Source organism: Coregonus clupeaformis, unplaced genomic scaffold (genome assembly GCF_020615455.1).
Source record: "Coregonus clupeaformis isolate EN_2021a unplaced genomic scaffold, ASM2061545v1 scaf0890, whole genome shotgun sequence".
Classification (NCBI taxonomy): domain Eukaryota; kingdom Metazoa; phylum Chordata; class Actinopteri; order Salmoniformes; family Salmonidae; genus Coregonus; species Coregonus clupeaformis.
This window is the reverse complement of record NW_025534344.1, coordinates 28,424-47,499: the sequence shown is the minus strand read 5'-3', so window position 1 is coordinate 47,499 and position 19,076 is coordinate 28,424. Positions and strand designations below refer to the sequence as shown.

The following is a 19,076-nucleotide window of genomic DNA, read 5'->3' as shown; positions in this document are numbered from 1 at the left end:
AAACTAAGAACTTTGACAGGACAAGTCATTTTTTAAAAGGTTACACAAAACCGTGAATGCTAATAGAGGGTTACAAGTCACATGGTAAGAGTTGAATAGTTTTATCCTTTGAGAGATGCCATGTAAATGGACACAAAGAATAAATACATTATTTTCTCATGGTTGAAGGTCCTAGATGAAAAAGGCTGAACACATAAAACCAAAATGTCAAAAAGAGAATGAGATTGTCTAGCTCCATTGTATAAATGGAATGCATTGCACAAGATGGTATTTATTGTCTCTTTTGGCAGGGTAATATTTCTATAGCACAAATTACGTGTTTTTTTTGTCAAGAGAGAGAAAAAAAACGTTGGCTTTCACCAGGTACAGCATTCCGTTCCACTGTGGCTAGCATCTTTCTAAATACAAAAAATACATAACACCAGTAACTAGAAAGGTAAGGTTTTCGCTGAAACAATAGTAGAAGAACCTATGCATTTTGTATGAATGGCAAGATTGAGGTGGGAGAAGCCATATTAAAGCCTCCATGCAGTATTTTTAAATCATCACTGTGTGTGTTTATTTCATTAAAATAACTCAAAATATATATTTGTATCATTTATTTCCCTGAGCCTCCTTTTGCCATTGAAATGCTCAGTCTGATCGTGTGGGTGTGTTGATACAAATTTCAATATTTCTACATACACAGCACTGATTGGCAGATAGGATCAACTAGACTCTAGTCTAGAGCCTACCCCGCTTACCCCTTCAAAGTAGGAGGATACATTATGCAAATAAATTATGACTGGACAGAATAATACGATCAGATTGTGATGTCATGCTGTTGGCCATAAACTCCATCCCACCTAAACATGCTGAAATTCCTGGCTTTGTTTTTCAAAAAGCTCTTACACTAGTAAAATGACATTATCACAATTTCAGAGTTATTTCAACCTCATAGTGTGGAAATATCATTAAGAAAACATGAAAATCATGTTGTTGACTGCACTGCCCCTTTAACAAAGTTGACATGGGTTCTCTCATTTGGTATTGAAGAATCCCCATTTCTGTGCCATCAAATTTAGAAATTGAGCTGTGGTTCTTATACTTCTGAAAATTCTATTGACCATTAAATACTGAAATATTAAGGTCATAGAGACGTTATGAGATTGTATGCTGGTCTTAAAAAATGTAATTAAAAAGAATCAGCTTAAAAAGCACAAGCTACCTATTAAACGTACAGCCATTGGTTTTGGTATATGAGTAGGAGAGGCATGTGGAAGAAAGATATAATAGTATAATAGTAATAAGTAAAGATTCCGTACAATTATGTGCGTGTCCTTGCTATTGCAAGTACACTAATAACAAAGAGGGGGAAAAATTACTCACTGGATGAAAATCAATACCAGAAAATAATGGGCAAAACGCAGCGAGCGCCAAGCTCTGATGCCTATTCAAAGGAAACATTTTAATTTCCTCCACAAAGACACCCCAGCTGTGTTACAAGCTGAAGACTAGCTCCCTGAGGTCAAGTCTCCTTTTAGTGGGACTCTGGTACTTCAGCTGAAGGCCTTGTTGGTGAGAGAGCACCGTTAATAGATTTTCTTTCTACCCTGAGCTGTTGTTGTACAAAACTATTATGGATTCTGAAAAATTCTTGCTGGGGCTCTTTTGTGCCTGGGATCTATGGTAAAAAGAGAATACAACAACAGCCTCTGCCTAAAAACCTGGCCTTCAAGCAGAAATGCAATTTCACCAGCTCCCCATCCGAAAGCAGCAGTCCATTTTCGCCGCAACAATGGCTGCCTGTTTTCTCTCCCTATTTAGCCAGCCGGTGTGGAACAATCAAGTGGGAAGAAAGGTGACAGGTAACGTGGAGGTAAAGGGGAAGGGATGTCGGCCCTCTGTGCCGCCCCCACGGACTCAAAGGGACTGCTCAAAAAACAAATGATCAGGGACATCGACATGTGACTCGTGCAGGTTTTGTCTATTCCACTGAGTGAGTGGATGGGTGACAGGAAGTTATCTAGAGAGAACACCATGTTTCATGAAAAGGAATGCCCACCTCCGCCACCACAACCACAGTGAAAGTCATTTCTGAGGGAACAAGATGGAATTTCAGTTTGTGTAGTCCTGTACGCTTTGTGAAGGCTGGAGTGAGAGGACTGGACTGGAGAATCTAATTGGATACTGGTATGCTCAAACCGCAGTGCCCTTGAAGCTGGGGAAATACTACTGGAGGCTACAGCGCCATTCTGTGATTTCTAAGACACAGGAAGAGACTTTTAAAGTCAACACTAACAAACTCATATACCTAAAAAAAACAATGTACCTATTCACATTGTATACAATTGAAGGAATGTGTGTGTGTGTCCAGTCATGTAGAGTGTTCATCCCTGGGAATGCGCTGCAGCTGTTGATCTCCATCCCTTTGGACTCGTTGTTGGACCCTGGCTCCCACAAGCATGCCCCAACAGGCCCTTCCCAGAGGTGCTGAGACATGCAGCGTGGGACAGGGGGACAGTGAGGTGGGGGGGGACTGTGGGAGAGGGGGAGGTTAGGGGAGCTCAGCGCAGTGGCCGGACCCCACACAGCTGCTCTCGTTCTTCAGGGAACCCAGCCGGGGAGCGCCGCTCAAGCGCCTAATGCCACTAATGAGTGCGGCCATGCGGCAGAGGTGGGGAACTGGAGCGTCACTCCCGCAACACTACATTTTACATTTACATTTTAGTCATTTAGCAGACGCTCTTATCCAGAGCGACTTACAGTTAGTGAGTGCATACATTTTTTTTCATACTGGCCCCCCGTGGGAATCGAACCCACAACCCTGGCGTTGCAAGCGCCATGCTCTACCAACTGAGCCACACGGGGCCTGCCTGCCTGCCTGACTGTGAGGGACCAGCCTGAGCTTGGGCATGAACATGGGGCAGGCGGAAGGAAGAGCAGCAGAGCTGGAGGTAGGAGGCTCAGGAAAGGCAGGGGACATCCACAGGGCAGATCAGTAAGGGCAGTTGGTAGTCTTTAGGCCAGGGAACTTTATTAAACAGGGCATCACAAGGAATGTGAATCTACCACATGGGTGATGGGGGGGTCTAGGAGAATGTGGTGGACTAGGTGAGGGTGGCTCAGCTGGCTGGGTTAAGGTGGAATTGGCTTGGTCTGTACAGATTGGGATACGCATGGCTAGGCTACAAAACCACTTGTGAATTGGCAGAATCATGAAAAAGTAATGGCAAGTGCAGGAAAGACGGAAATTACTGTATACAAATGAATCCTGTACAAGCCCCTTCACAAAAGCATTCACCAAATCGCTTATTAAATATAATTTCAATAGGAAAAAAATATGAATCATCTCATCTTTACAAGTTTTCAGTTGTTGTCACCTGTGTAGCATCCATACTGCAGCTTTTCATTTCAGTGATGTCAGCAGTTAAGCCATACTGTGGCCCTGACCAAACATGAATGGGGAGGTCATCACAGCTTTTGTCAACTTAAAACACACCTCAGTGCATCTTTTAATGCAGAAATGTGCTGTAACAAAGCATTGAACATTTTTGAACATGATGCAACCATTGCAAATGATTATTTTATATATTTGCACAGTAATACCTCTGTTATTACATGCAACATTCTCATTAGAGGATTATTGACTGATAGGGAAAATTACAGTTAACTATAGAGATGCAACGATTCACCAATAAACATTTGAACCGGGGACTGATGCGTAAGAAATGAGTGCATCTGTCGGAGCACAAACCGATCCAAATTAAGCAAGCATCGGTCAGAAATTCGATTCAAATGTTAAAAATCGCATTCACTAATGTTTTTTCCTCATATTGTTTTATTCCGAAAATAAGTTATCTGTTGTGACTGAACTGATGCGTCCTCTCCTTCAGTTCAGTAGCCTATCAAGTGCGTATGACTGTCAGATAATAACTGTGCACACAGTGTGGGAAACAACTGCTCGTGCCAACGAGAGGTAGGCCTATCCCTGTTCTTCTTATAGGCTATTCGTGCATCTGGCACCTTCAGTATTCAGATGCTTGTAAAATGTTTTTTTGCAATGTCAAATCATAGGCTTTATTAGTTGAGTGACAACCAATGTAAATTGTTGGGTCATTGTTACCAAATGTGCTGTAGACAATTGTGTTTTACCGGAGTTGTGTAGCCTACAGGAGTGGAAGCAGCAACTCAGATCCAACTGTTGATTGGGTTTTTAAATCATTCAGATTTTATTTAGATTGTTCAGGTTCATCATAAGAAATAGTTTTGCTTTAAACAGTCAGTGTATTTGGTCATTTTTACATGAACAGGGGAATTTCATAAAGGACAGCAATCATTTCGCATTCATTGGTCTGAGATTAAATTCCAAACGGTCTAAACCATTCGCTTTCGAGATGGGGTAAAATACAAAGCTGCATAATATTAATTGGCTAAATGCTATGCTAATTTCTAAATATAAATATTGACATAGTACTAGCTCAAAACATTTTGAATCTGTAAAAATGACAAGTTAATCAGTGGGTGATGGTGATTTCAGATAAAAAGTGGGGGGACAAAAAGCATACATTTCCACCACCCCTAATCTGATAGTGAGTTGGTAGATGCTCAGTCTGGCCTCAGCTGCCTACACACACACCATTGACACACATACACACAGAGAGAGGGCCACTCAGTTTAGAGAAGTAATCTCAGACAGGTCCAGCTCAGAGAGGCCCAGTTCCTGAGCTCCCTTCAGCAGCAGATATTAATTTTAAATGGAAAATGAATGTGTTCATGCAATACATTTTAGTGCATTGAATTGTATCACATCAATTCGTTCCCCTAATCAAACCGAATTACACTGAATTGTTTTAATCTAAAACGTATCGTTCCTGTATCATATCAGAACCCATGCATCTAGATGCGTATTGAATCGTTTCATTAAAGAAGAGATGCACATCCTCAGTTAACAATTTTCTGGGCCACAGTTGCAAAGAAAAAATTGCCTGGATTCTGGAATCCAAAAAGCCTTGGCCACCAGGGGGAGTTGGCGTGCTGCACTCAACTCCACTCCTTCAGGTGAACATCAATTTAAGTTTGTAGAGGAGAGGAGTCTCCACGGAGGGTTTCTGCATTCAGTAATAACCTATATCTCTATATAATAGCACATATTGTAAAAACCAATAGCACTTGCACTCAAAATATAGAAGTGAAAGGAGGATGAAATGGCTTCTTGGAAATCTAGGCTCTAGCCTTGAAGAGTTTTTTTAATATTGGTTCTCATTTATTAAATTCTTCAGCTTTTCATTCAGTCCAGTGCATTTGTCAAAGCCAAGAAATGTCAATATTTCATAAGCAAAATAAATGATTTGCCCCATGTTCATGCCCAAGCTCAGGCTGGTCCCTCACAGTCAGTCAGGCAGGCAGGCCCCATGTAGCTCAGTTGGTAGAGCATGGCGCTTGCAACGCCAGGGTTGTGGGTTCGTTTCCCACGGGGGGCCAGTATGAAAAAAATAAATGTATGCACTCACTAACTAAGTCGCTCTGGATAAGAGCATCTGCTAAATGCCTAAATTGTAAAATGGTGTAGCACTGTTTACACACCCTTTTTCATTTCAGGTGGTAGCCTGCTGTCGTCTTAGTCTACACATAAATATACCTAAAATTGATCACCTTTCATTGGGTGGCTGGCAACCCGTGGCCTTGTCAGGTGTGTTGAATGTGTTACCTGAGGCTGCCTTGACAGAATGCTTTTGTAGGAAATCCAGGGTCTGGGCCAAAGCCTTCTTATTGCAATGAGTGGAGAGCTCTTCATTACATTCAAAACACCTGTGAACGAATTGGAGAGAGAGAGAATAGCAAACACAGCCATCAGCTTACTGATATGAAGTTGTCATTCTTTGAGGTGGTGTGAATAACTACTGCTCATAACATTTACTGGAGATATTCTGAGGCAAAATGTAAATATTTGAATAACTTTTCAGTTCAAGATCCTCTGCCTACAGTGGACACAAAGGGACAGGGATAGTGCTACATCAGCCTATTTAGAACGGCAGAATGGCTGTAACATTTTTGTTGTTGTCCTGTTATAATCTGTATGTTCCATGTGTTGCTGTAGGGTCCTCACCAGGCCTTCCAGGTGCCGAGGCTGATGGTGATACAATGGGACTCAGGGTGGAGGGTTTGGTGGTGCTTGGTGGAGTGCTGGCTCTCTGGCTGGCTACAGCCCTGTGAAAGGGGTACAGTTCACTGGAACACCATTTCTTAGATAGGCTACCACCATCCATACTATTTGCAGGTCAGATTGTTACAAATGAAACAAACAGTGTTACATTTCTGAATCACATGTCAAGTGCAGCAATTCATACATCAAAATACTGATGGAACCTTCATCCCCCCACCTTAGATAAAAGCTTTCAAAGTCCAAGCTCACCTGGAAGCCACACTTGAGGCATACGAGGATGTCGTGGCCACTGGCTGGCTCTCCATCTATCATAGTCCTTTCCCTCAGGCAATCTGAACACATCGACCACATGCTCGAGGTCACCGCCTTCTTGACTGAGCTCAGGTCCACCGCCTTGCTGACATGCTGGCAGGTCAGCCCTGAGGAGCAAGAAGTCACATTGATGTTGCTTGCTAATCTAGCATCTACAAATCCCTTAATGACCATGATTTACAATAGATATCAAATAACGTCATAATCTGAACTCCACAGGTCCCCTGCCATAGAATTAATCAGACATGATTGGACTAGCCATTAATAGAGCAAAACATGTGGAAGGCTTATTGGGTCAGTTAAACTTTTTTAGGCATATGTTTTTTTCATCACAACAGGGAGCATGAGCTTCCCATGATCTTACCGCTAACTTCGTCCGACGACTCCTCATCTCGAGGCTTCCTCGGCTTGTTAGTCCGCTTAGTCATGTCGGCGGCTTTCAAGGAGAAGGGATCCTTTAGCCGCATCTGTAGCTGTAGACTGGAGAGACATAGGAATATCAGTACTACTCTGGGTTTTAAGCAGTGCCCAAAATTGACAGGGCCAAAAGAAAACATTGAAGGCAAATCTAAGAGCTTTGCTGCATGATTTAGTATAGAGCTGGGCAACTCTAACCAACTCAGTGGCCTTGTGGTTTGAGTATCCGCCTGAGATTGGAAGGTTGGGAGTTCGATCCATGACCGAGTCATACCAAAGACTGTAAAAATGGGACTGGTGTGTCTCTGCACCCAGCATTAAGGAGATAGATTGGGGGTAAGGACCTGCGATAGACTAGTGTCCTGTGCAGGGGATGTACTTGTTCATCAAGCTGCCTCACGCTACAGAAACAGGAGATCTGCTCCTATGAGCCGTTCCAACTCGTGCAAGGCTACTTACTTACTGGGAAAATCTGGCATTGACGGGCTGCTGTATGTGCAGGCTTTTGTTCCAGCCCAGCCCCAACACACCACCAGATTCAAAGAATCACATAGTCATGGTCTTGAATTTCCATTAGAATTAGTCTAATCTACATTTTACATTTTTTACATTTTAGTCATTTAGCAGACGCTCTTATACAGAGCGACTTACACCGCAGACAGCAAAAGACCATTCACCATAAGCACAAAGAGTCTCAGCTTCCCCAGCCCACCATGCCGAACACCATTGCCAGTGTACCGAAGCCGGATAAAGGACTATGGCTGCGTTTACACAGGGAGCCCGATTCAAATCTTTTTTTACTAATTGGTCTTTTGACCAATCAGATCAGTTTTGAAAAAGATCTCAGTTGAATTAAGACCAATTAGTGGGAAGAATATCAGAATTGGGCTGCCTGTGTAAAACGCAGCTAGTGTGGCTCAGCATTTCACCATGTAAAACAGGGGTCTCCAACCCTGTCCCTGGAGAGGTACGCTCCTGTGGGTTTTCGCTCCAACCCCAGTTGTTACTAACCTGGTTCAGTTTATCAACCAGCTAATTATTAGAATAAATTGTGCTAGATTAGGGTTGGAGTGAAAACCTACAGGACAGTAGCTCTCTGGGAACAGGGTTGGAGAGCCCTGACATAAAACCACCATAAAATAAATATGGATATATCACTCTTCGAAAAGTGTCTGCTTTTATGAATTCACAGAATATATTTATATAAGCTGTACAGGGCTCTGTAGCATCAAACAGATGCTAGACATTCAGATATCCAAAGAATGTTTATTTGTCAAAATCTAGTGTGGGTAAGAGCTGTAGAATGGCCAGACTGATGATGCCTGGCCTCCAGAGTGAACTAACGTTAGGAGGGCACAGACACAGTAACAATAGCTGAAATCTGTTTTGTTCTGTAAAGATATCGACAATGGTTCATTCAACTAATTTATAAAAAGTCATCAACTTCAACATGATGCAAAAGCATATGACACAGCTCTAGTTTGTAGAAGGCCATACCTACAAATTTCCAAATCTATTTTAGCTGAGTTACACTTAATGTAACAATATACAACCAAGTCAAGCCACCGTGAGGTTTAGCTAACGCAGTGCATGACAAGTTAACTAACGTTACAGGTAACGTTAGCTACTAACCGCCGTATTGACTGTAACGTTAGCTAGCTAAGTTAACTTGGGAGTTCGTGGTTTTAAAAGCTTTTTACTACTAGCTACTTAGCTGGCATACCACATTGCCTCTGAGGATTTTAGAATATGTTGTTGCTAACATGAAACAACTCACCTCTTTGATTTTCCCCTTAAACTGGCCAATGAGCTAGCAAGTTAGCTAGCTAGCTAATATGTCAACACACTGTAGCGTCGTAGCTTATTTCACACGATTGACTTTATTGTATGTCATACACGACAAGAAACTCGAATGAAGTACACAGAATACTTGTAGCTAATGTCCAAAACTCATAATATAGTTTAAGTTATAATCTTGACTTTCTAAAACTGTCGGGAACATGTCGATAGCTAGCGTCTGAACCCAGAAAAAGTCACATGATCAAATTGCTGAAGTCAATATGTGAAGCAATACGGTGGCTCGTTCAGGTTAAACACAACCGGAAAATACATCCCGTGCACTACCATGTGACAGAAATTGCTAGCAGGAAAGGCGAAATTATGATGGTAGGAAAGTAAATTATGGAGCTATTTTCTTAAGAAAATATGTATGATCGGCGTATGCTTGTGTAAACATACTAGAGATTCGATTTGAGAAGTGCGCTTTACTGTCTTTGGTGTGATACGTACACTTCGGTGCACACGCAATGTTGCACATGTCAGTCAGAAGGACGGTACTTGATTTTTTTGCAGTTAAACACTCTGGGATTAAAACGATTTTACATCTGAAGAGCTACATTTAGCTAAACCTAACCCTTTTCCTAACCTAATCCTCATTATCCTAACCTGCCACGTTAATTATCCTAACCGACTACGTTCATTCTCATAACCTGCTACATTTGTTATCTTAACCTGTAAACATGACAGTTTAAAATGTTCAACAAGTTAAAATTCATCCATCATTAATTCAAAATTCTAAATAATCAACAATTCAAACTATAAGTAATCAATTCAAATAAAGCAAACCAAATGGTTATCCAATAATAAAATAAAAAATAAAATAAATAAGAGAAACAAAGCAATCAATTAATCAAAAAAAGGATTCAGAAAAATCTGTCAGTCAATTCAGTCAGTCAGTCAATTCAGTCCATCAGTCAGTCAGTCCACAATGTGTCTGTGTCTTTGGGGAGGGGAAGGGAAGGGTTGAGCTAGCAGTTGCTGGATGAAGGTGGCAGTTCGAATTGGTCTGTGCTGTGTCCAGGGTTGGTGTTGGGGCTGGGACAAGGAAAACCTGGGTTGGTGTTGGGGCCAGGTTAGAAATTGTGCTGGTAACAGGGCTGGAAAACCAGGGGTCTGGTGCTGGGTCTGGTGATGGGACTGTGGGCCTCAGAGAAAATAGGAACCCGGAACCGCGAACTGGGGCTGGGTCGGGATCTGTAGAGAGGAGGAAAGACAACCTGAGGAGCAAGCAGACACACAAGGGAACCCTAGTCCTGGAGGTCAATTGTGGCACTCTCCTGTGGTCTGCTCGCTCCGGGTGAAGGTCTGGTGTTTGTTCCCTCCTCCGCACCTCGTCTGGTGGTCTGCTGCTAGGACCGGCCAATGGGATCTGGATTGGTGCTAGGACTGGTGCTGGATCTGCAGAGGGGAGGAAGGACAACCTGAGAAGCAAGCAGGCACACAAGGGAGCCCTAGACCCAGGGGTCAGTGATGGCACTCCCCTGTGGTCCGCTCGCTCCAGGTGACATTAAGCCGCGGTGCACCTGGCTATGACTGGTCTAACCAATAATGGAGGGCTGATGTTACACCCATGGCTGTTGATCCACCCACTTTTGTTGCAACGCCCACTTTCAGACACACTCCAAGTATGCAGTTACCCATACTTTCTCTGCCTGCGTAGGGTATTTGAGTTTTAGAAGGACTGAAGGGGTGGGAATGTATATATTTGTGATACTTTTTTTTTTTTTTAAGTCCGTGTGCATTTATGTTAATTTTCGCTCCATATGGAGTTGAATTTTCTTTTGTAAATGTTTTACCCCGTCCAGTTGGTGGCGACAATACACCTTTTGAGTGTAGTTCGTCATAAAATCCAAAGAAGAAGAAGAAAACAACGGCGCTGGAGCAGTGAATACACATTAACAATACAATAGTGTAGTTTTGAGTTTTGTTCTGAAACCTTTGATTTAGTTACATGTGTAAATATTGACATGGCTCAGAAAGCTTGTTCGAGGCTTGCTGCAGCGATTCCACGGCTTTTAGCAAACCGAAATGTCATTCCAGCCTCAAGAAGAGCACTGTCAAACACATTCGGTTCTCACTCCCGATGTGCATCATGTAAGTCTGCTTGGCATGGGTTGAAATAAATAACAAGTCTTAAGGCTGTGTAATTAGCGAAGTTGAAACTTATTGTAGTGACTCTTTTACACTAAAACTCATTCAAAATGCTGGTAAACCCCTTTTTATTTTGCTCACTAGTCAACAACCGTTGTTTTTGTATCTTTCAGATATCCATGTCGCTCACAAAGAGGACGTGTTACGTAGTTTCAGCTCATTCCAATTGCCAGAAACTGATGTCTCTTACGAACAATTAAAGAAACTACTCGCTACCCGTACATGTGTAGTAATAGATGTCCGAGAGCCGTGGGAACTCCGAGAGTATGGAAACATCCCGGGGTCAATCAACATACCTCGTGAGTTATCCTTTTCATTATGACCTGTCTCATGACTTCAACCTCTAATGACAAATCTGCATATTGTAAAATGTGCTGCAACATGGTACAATATGACCTAGAGTTTGATCTGAAGCCATTCTTGTGATTATTGTGTTTTTGCTGTCAATTTTAAATCGTTTGTAGGCCTATGTAGCCTAATTGCATCTATAATCATATGTAATCATTCATGGTTTTTATATGTTCTATTTTTATCTGTAAATCGACCAATGAAGTCAAGCCACAGAAGGCTTGATTACAGACACCTGTGTGTGTCCTTTCAAACTATACATGTGCACCTTGTACTGGGGGCAATAAAAGGCCACTCTTAAATGTGCAGTTTTGCCACAGATGTCTACATTTTGAGGGAGTGTGCAATTGGCATGCTGACTGCAGGTAGGTCCACTAGAGCTGTTGCCAGAGAATTGAAAGTTCATTTCTCTACCATAAGACGCCTCCAACGTTGTTTTAGAGAATTTGGCAGTACGTCCAACCAGCCTGACAACCGCAGACCACATTGTAACCACGCCAGCCCAGGACCTCCACATTTGGCTTCTTCACCTGCTGGATCATCTGAGACCAGCCACCCGGCCAGCTAATGAAACTGAGGAGTATTTCTGTCTGTAATAAAGCCCTTTTGTGGGGAAAAACTCATTCTGATTGGCTGGGCCTGGCTCCCAAATGGGTGGGCCTGTGTCCTCCCAGGCCCACCCATGGCTGCGCCCCTGCCCAGTCATGTGAAATCCATAGATTAGGGCCTAATGAATATATGTCAATTGACTGATTTCCTTATATGAACTGTAACGCAGTAAAATCATTGAAATTGTTGCATGTTGTGTTTATTTTTGTTCAGTGCCTTTGGAAAGTATTCAGACCCCTTGACTTTTTTCTACATTTTGTTACGTTACATCCTTATTCTAAACTTGATTAAATCGTTTTACCCCCTCAATCTACACACAATACCCCATAATGACAATGCAAAAACAGGTTTTTAGAAATTGTGCTAATTTATAAAAAATAAATCACATTTACATAAGTATTCAGACCCTTTACTCAGTACTTTGTTGAAGCACCTTTGGCAGCGATTACAGCCTCAAGTCTTCTTGGGTATGACGCTACAAGCTTGGCACACCTGTATTTGGGGAGTTTCTTCCATTCTTCTCTGCAGATCCTCTCAAGCTCTGTCAGGTTGGATGGGGAGCGTTGCTGTACAGCTATTTTCAGGTCTCCAGAGATGTTCGGTCGGGTTCAAGTCCGGGGTCTGCCTGGGCCACTCAAGGACATTCAGAGACTTGTCCCAAAGCCACTCCTGTGTTGTCTTGGCTGTGTGCTTTGGGTCGTTGTCCTGTTGGAAGTTGAACCTTCGCCCCAGTCTGAGGTCCTCAGCGCTCTGGAGCAGGTTTTCATCAAGGATCTCTCTGTACTTTGCTCCGTTCATATTTTCCTCGATCCTAACTAGTCTCACAGTCCCTGCCGCTGAAAAACATCCCCACAGCATGATGCTGCCACCACCATGCTTCACAGTAGGGATGGTGCCAGATTTCCTTCAGACGTGACACTTGGCATTCAGGCCAAAGAGTTCAATCTTGGTTTCATCAGACCAGAGAATCTTGTTTCTCATGGTCTGAGAGTCTTTAGGTGCCTTTTGGCAAACTCCAAGTGGGCTGTCGTGCCTTATACTGAGGATTTGGCCACTCTACCATAAAATTATGATTGGTGGAGTGCTGCAGAGATGGTTGTCCTTCTGGAAGGAACTCTAGAGCTCTGTCAGTGACAATTGGGTTGTTGGTCACCTCCCTGACCAAGGCCCTTCTCCCCCGATGGCTCAGTTTGGCCGGGCGGCCAGCTCTAGGAAGAGTCTTGGTGGTTCCAAACTTCTTCCATTTAAGAATGATGGAGGCCACTGTGTTCTTGGGGACGTTCAATGCTGCATACATTTTTTTGGTACCCTCCTCCAGATCTGTGCGTTGACACAATCCTGTCTCGGAGCTCTATGGACAATTCCTTAGACCTCATGGCTTGGTTTTTGCTCTCACATGCACTGTCAACTGTGAGACCTTATATAAACAGGTGTGTGTCTTTCCAAATCATGTCCAATCAATTGAATTTACCACAGATGGACTCCAATCAAGTGGTAGAAACATCTCATGGGTGATCAATGGAAACCGGATGCACCTGAGCTCAATTTCGAGTCTCATAGCAAAGGGTCTGAATAGTTATGTAAATAAGGTATATCTGTTTTTTTTCTAAAAACCTGTTTTTGCTTTGTCATTATGGGGTATTGTGTGTAGATTGCTGAGGAATTTTATTTATTTAATCAATCTTAGAATAAGGATGTAACGTAACAAAATGTGGAAAAAGTCAAGGGGTCTGAGTACTTTCCGAAGGCGCTGTATATAAACTAGTGACCCGCAGTGTTATCCTGATGAAGACAGCTTGGCTGTCAAAACGTTGGTTATTAATTTATTGCATCTGCTCTCCTTTTCTTTTTCAATGTGATATTCTGGCACAAATACATGGCAATGTAAACAAACACTTTATGTTATGACAACTTCTAGTAGCACTCGTGGGCTTCCACCAACCTGTTTGACATTCCTAGGACACTGTTAGGGACATAGGCTACTGATAGAAGATTGCAGATAGAAATGATAAACATAGAAGGACACAATTGTGTAAAAGAGTCTGCTCTTTAAGCCTCAATTCTGTTATATACTGTTTTTTCCATTGCAGTTGGACAGGTGAACATTGCCCTACAGCTGAACCCTGAAGAATTCAAGGAGAAGTATGGTGGAGACATGCCCCAGCCGACAGACCACATTGTCTTTTCCTGCCTGGCTGGGATCAGGAGCCAAAAAGCCCTAGACCAAGCAGTCTCTCTAGGATATAAAGAGTGAGAAAGACTGCATTATCCACAACCGACTAGAAGTACCATACTATACATTGCAGGTCTATATCATATTGACATAAAATGCATAGGCTCTAAATAACTTCTCACTTTGGAGATTTCCTCATGTCATGCTTTTTCATGCTGTAGAAAATACAATTCAGCTCTTGACTTAATTTTGTTTAAGGCCCATTTAGGGAACTCCCTGTTTTATCTCAGTTCCTTACACAACAATGCTTTACCCAGCATGCTCAGCACCATGGGCAAATGCCACATACAGTACCAAAACATCTGATCAAGTACAAGGAAATATTTACTTTTTATGCTGTAGATGCCAAAAACAGGGACTGTTGCATTATATCAGTTCTTTAAACATGAATAGTTTTTTATAATTTCGCTCACTTATTCTCTCCCTTTTCTCTCTCTTTCTAGCGTACAACACTATGCAGGTGGATGGCAAGATTGGGCAAAATGTGAACAAGAAAGCTGATTGTCTGAGAGGCTCAAGAATTGTGCCATTCTTGGAGGTCATTTTATTTAATCAATCAAGATTGAGCTATTATCTGACATTTCAGATTATTATGGAAGGTAATCCATAAATAGCCAATTTGCTTTATATCAGTAAAGAGGGAATGTACACAGCAAATTGACCACTGTTACCTAGTGTTGATTTTACAGTGTAACATTTCTAGTGTTGATTCAAGAGTGAAATTAAATCTCAGTGGTGTAAAATAAACCCAGTGGGTGTTAATAACCAGTTTCAAGTGTGATTGTGTCAGTTTTACTCTGTGGAGAGTAAAACATTCCCTTAAAATTCACGCCCATCATTATCATATTTCCCAGCATGCAGCAAAAAAAAGGATTGTTTTTCATATCAGTGTTTTTGCATGTACATTGATTAATTTCAAAATCTTAAGCTACACAAAGATAAATAAACTAAAATAATCTAATCAGTTCGATTTATTGCAGCTGTTACTGAAATGGTTGTTACAGTTTAAATGGTTTAGGTAGTCTTCTTTTGTTAATGCTCCTAACCCTGATAGTCAGTCTGAATGCAGGTTGCGGGTGAATAAAAACGGGTGAATAAAAATTCCAACTGTTTGATGTCCTAACTCTGGTTAGATTCGAATAGGAATTGCACATAACTTTGTAAGCCAGCATAATGAGACTTGCAGGCCTGATGTAAACCAGGAGGTTCCTAACCCCGCTGTGTTCAGGTAAAACTTGGCCATCAAAGTAAGGCCTTATGAAATATGTAATGTATTTTCATAAACAATTATATTTTAATGATGACATTCGCCTACAGTAGGAATTCACTTGGTGAAGTCCACAGGACTGAAAAATGAACGAATTCAACAACCACTAACAAATACAGTCATGGGTGGTAAATCTACAATTCATTTGAAAAGACAAGGCACACTGGGAAATTATAGTGGGGGCGTGGCTTTCAAAAAGTTATTTTTGGCGACCCGTGAGTGGAAGTGTTATACTATTTTAAGTGGTCTATGGTTATGTTAATTAAAGTTTGCGCATGTCTGCTGCCAACTCTAAAGTAATTTTATAAACGCTTACATAAGAGCATGTGGTAATAAAGACTATTGTAATGTCTTGGTGTAATGGTTAAAAATATTATAGGAGGTGTTATTGCAAAACCCCATTGGCGTAAACTATATGTTAAAATTACTATATGAGGTGTTATTGTATAACACTGAAAGTGTTAATTCCCTAACACTGACAGTTGTAAAAGCGTCAGCACTAAGCACAGTGTTAATTTAACACAAAGTGTGGACCTGTATAGACACTGGCACATTGTTAAATTTAACATTGGAGAATTTGCTGTGAACATGCAGCTTTACATACAGTATATATTCCCTATCAGTTTTATTTGAGAATCTATGCTAAGGTGTATTATATTTTAATTAGCAAACCGTGTCAATATATCCTCCAAACACCGACTTCGAGGGCATTATCATTTGTATACAACAGGTTACCAACATATTCAAATAATGATTGACATATTTTCATTAAAAACATTATTTTGATTAATTTATTCATACTATTTAATTATTCCACAAGATATAGTCCCGACACAAATCTAGGGTTGCTACCCAAGCCGGCTGGTCATTCGTTCTATCGGTTCGGATGCCAGAAACTCAACCCAGTCGTTAAGTCCTTTTGTTCTAAATCTATGGACGCGACCCAGTCGTTCGTTCTAAATGTGCCAATGCCATGATGGCTGAAGAGCTCAGTAACTTTCAACGTGGCACCATCATAGGATGCCACCTATCCAACAAGTCAGTTCATAAAAGTTATTCCCTGCTAGAGCTGCCCCGGTCATCTGTTGTTCTGTTATTGTGAAGTGGAAACGTCTAGGAGCAACAACGGTTCAGCCACGAAGTGGTAGGCCACACAAGCTTACAGAACGGGACCGCTGTGTGCTGAAGCACGTAGCGCGTAGAAATCGCCTGTCCTCGGTTGCAACACTCACTACTGAGTTCCAAACTGCCTCTGGAAGCAACGTCAGCACAATATCTGTTCGTTGGGAGCTTCATGAAATGGGTTTCCATAGCCGAGCAGCTGCACACAAGCCTAAGATCACCATCCACAATGCCAAGCGATGGATGGAGTGGTGTAAACACGTTCTCTTGCGTGATGAATCACGCTTCACCATCTGGCAGTCCGACAGACGAATCTGGGTTTTGCGAATGCCAGGAGAACGCTACCTGCTTGAATGCATAGTGACAACTGTAAAGTTTGGTGGAGGAGGAATAATGGTCTGGGGGTGTTTTTCATGGTTCCCTTAGTTCAAGTGAAGGGAAATCTTAATGCTGCAGCATACAATGATATTCTAGACGATTCTGTGCTTCCAACTTTGTGGCAACAGTTTGGGGAAGGGCCTTTCCTGTTTCAGCATGACAATAATAATAATAATATGCCAATACGCTTTTATCCAAAGCGACTTACAGTCATGCGTGCATACATTATTTTTTTTTTGTGTATGAGTGGTCCCGGGGATCGAACCCACTACCTTGGCGTTACAAGCGCCGTGCTCTACCAGCTGAGCTACAGAGCCCCATGCACAAAGTGAGATCCATACAGAAATGGTTTGTCGAGATCGGTGTGGAAGAACTTGACTGGCCTGCACAGAGCCCTGACCTCAACTCCATCAAACACCTTTGGGATGAATTGGAAAGCCGACTGCGAGCCAGGCCTATTCGCCCAACATCAGTGCCCGACCTCACTAATGCTCTTGTGGCTGAATGGAAGCAAGTCCCCGCAGTAATGTTACAACATCTAGTGGAAAGCCTTCCCAGAAGAGTGGAGGCTGTTATAGCAGCACAGGGGGGACCAACTCCATATTGATGCCCAAGATTTTGGAATGAGATGAGCAGGTGTCCACATACTTTTGGTCATGTGGTGTATTTGCTCTTTCACCAGGCCACTGTTCAGAAGAGATAGCTGTGTAACGTTGGTTGGCTTACACAAGCACTTTTCTACTGACATTTCTTGTATATATCCATAAAAATTATGCTGATTCATGATTTCGACTGGCTGAGAAAAGCGGCCAGCCTGTATGTCTCGTCCCGACCCCCGACACGTTCATTACTATGGGACAGCTGGAGATCGAATTTCAATATTGAAACAATGTTTGCAAATGTTGGAGAGACAGACAGCAAGGTTAATACAAATCTCTGCTGTTGGAAACCAAATGTTTTGGCTTCAGATTGTATCTGGGCTGCATTCAGCAGTGCACAACATTTTGACACGTTCAGATATAAATATATTGTGTAGGACAAACATGATTCTCTATCTGCTTATCCATCAGTCGGAGAAACATACACTATGAACTGAAAAACAATCAGGCCTTAAATGCCTCATGTACTATAAATCTCTACCCGGTACAGCCAGAAGAGGATGGGCCAACCCACTGAGCCAGATTTTTCTCTTGGTGTCTTCCTAGGTTTTTTCTGTCTAGGGAGTTTGTCCTGGCCACTATGCTTTCGCATCTGCTTTGCTTTCTCTTTGGGATTTAGGCAGGTAACTGGTAAAGCATTTTGTGACAACTGCTGTTGTAAAAAGGGCTTTATAAAATAAACTTGATTTATTGAAATGCAGAATAAAGAATTACATCTCTTCGTGACATTTCTATCTGCAACGTTTCACAATGTTTGCCTACTCAACGTGGCCCAGGTCTCTCCTGTGATGTGAATATGAGCATTGGTGAATACAACATGCATTTATTGGATATAATATAGGTAGGTAGGTTGGTGCTGCATATACTGATCAAATAAACTATTTTATTTAGCTTTTTTATGTAATGAAATAAACACACATTGATTTACGATGTCTCTTTTTATTGTCAAAGGTTTTCCGAGGATTGAGCAATGGAAACTAGGCTAAATCTATAACAAGGAACAAAGAACATAATTTACTAGGGAAATACAGGTTCTCATGAAATAACAGACATGGCCATATAAAATGCGATATAACTGAATTAAATTAGGATATTTGTCTGCTATGAAAAAGGTATTGGAAACTTAATCCCTGCCCTGTAGAAAGCTGTTGCACTGGGGTGATATACTGTATCTAGTAACCACTTCAAATAACCAATACGTCTATATGAATTTGCCACATAACCTCCAGAAGGCATTCACAAGTTCCTTTGTCATCAATGATAGATGTGTCAAGTTTGTTGACAAATTCAGCAGTCCTTGTACACAAGTACATAGCCACGGGCATCTATTCACCTAGTGGTTCTACACTTCATCCAACTAAAAAACCACCATAAACACAATTCAGGTCCATTAATGAGAGGCAGATCGTTTAGAATGGCTTCAGAAGCAACAATTTCCCTGGCTCAACATTCTCTGTTTAATTACATTGCCATCTTGAAATAACATATGACCAGGGTTGGGGCCAATACCATTTCAGGAAGTAAATTGTCATTCCAATTACACATTTTTCGCAACGAGATCCATTGAGGCAAATTGGAATTTCAGTTTACTTCCTG

General features: G+C 41.8%; 2 protein-coding genes across 3 annotated transcripts in view; one reads left to right on the top strand and one right to left on the bottom strand.

Moving 5' to 3' along the window:
• LOC121585889 (ubiquitin carboxyl-terminal hydrolase 45) overlaps positions 1 to 8,911 on the bottom strand; it is a 38,440-nt gene extending 29,529 nt beyond the window's left edge. The window contains exons 1-5 of one of the 2 annotated variants that reach the window (XM_041902193.2): positions 8,652 to 8,911; positions 6,822 to 6,937; positions 6,395 to 6,564; positions 6,089 to 6,189; positions 5,690 to 5,790 (exon numbers count right to left, since the gene is read on the bottom strand). In XM_041902193.2, the coding sequence (XP_041758127.2) occupies positions 5,690 to 5,790; positions 6,089 to 6,189; positions 6,395 to 6,564; positions 6,822 to 6,924 (475 nt within the window). In that variant the 5' untranslated portion in view covers positions 6,925 to 6,937; positions 8,652 to 8,911. The remainder of the gene's footprint in view (positions 1 to 5,689; positions 5,791 to 6,088; positions 6,190 to 6,394; positions 6,565 to 6,821; positions 6,938 to 8,651) is intronic. The other variant, XM_045217020.1, reaches the window with a different exon arrangement.
• Positions 8,912 to 10,514: 1,603 nt separating this feature from the next.
• On the top strand, positions 10,515 to 15,161 carry LOC121585888 (thiosulfate sulfurtransferase/rhodanese-like domain-containing protein 3). Its single transcript, XM_041902192.2, has 4 exons — positions 10,515 to 10,807; positions 10,978 to 11,163; positions 13,912 to 14,071; positions 14,498 to 15,161. The coding sequence occupies exons 1-4, from the start codon at positions 10,681 to 10,683 to the stop codon at positions 14,553 to 14,555; spliced, it is 531 nt and encodes a 176-aa protein (XP_041758126.1). The 5' UTR covers positions 10,515 to 10,680; the 3' UTR covers positions 14,556 to 15,161.
• The last annotated feature ends 3,915 nt before the right edge of the window (positions 15,162 to 19,076 follow it).

What these genes read in the sequence shown, in the direction of transcription:
- LOC121585888 (XM_041902192.2), top strand. Translation starts at nt 10,681, where the DNA reads ATGGCTCAGAAAGCTTGTTCGAGGCTTGCTGCAGCGATTCCACGGCTT. An exon ending in TCACTCCCGATGTGCATCAT is followed by an intron (nt 10,808 to 10,977) that starts GTAAGTCTGCTT and finishes TGTATCTTTCAG; the next exon opens with ATATCCATGTCGCTCACAAA. An exon ending in GGGGTCAATCAACATACCTC is followed by an intron (nt 11,164 to 13,911) that starts GTGAGTTATCCT and finishes TTTCCATTGCAG; the next exon opens with TTGGACAGGTGAACATTGCC.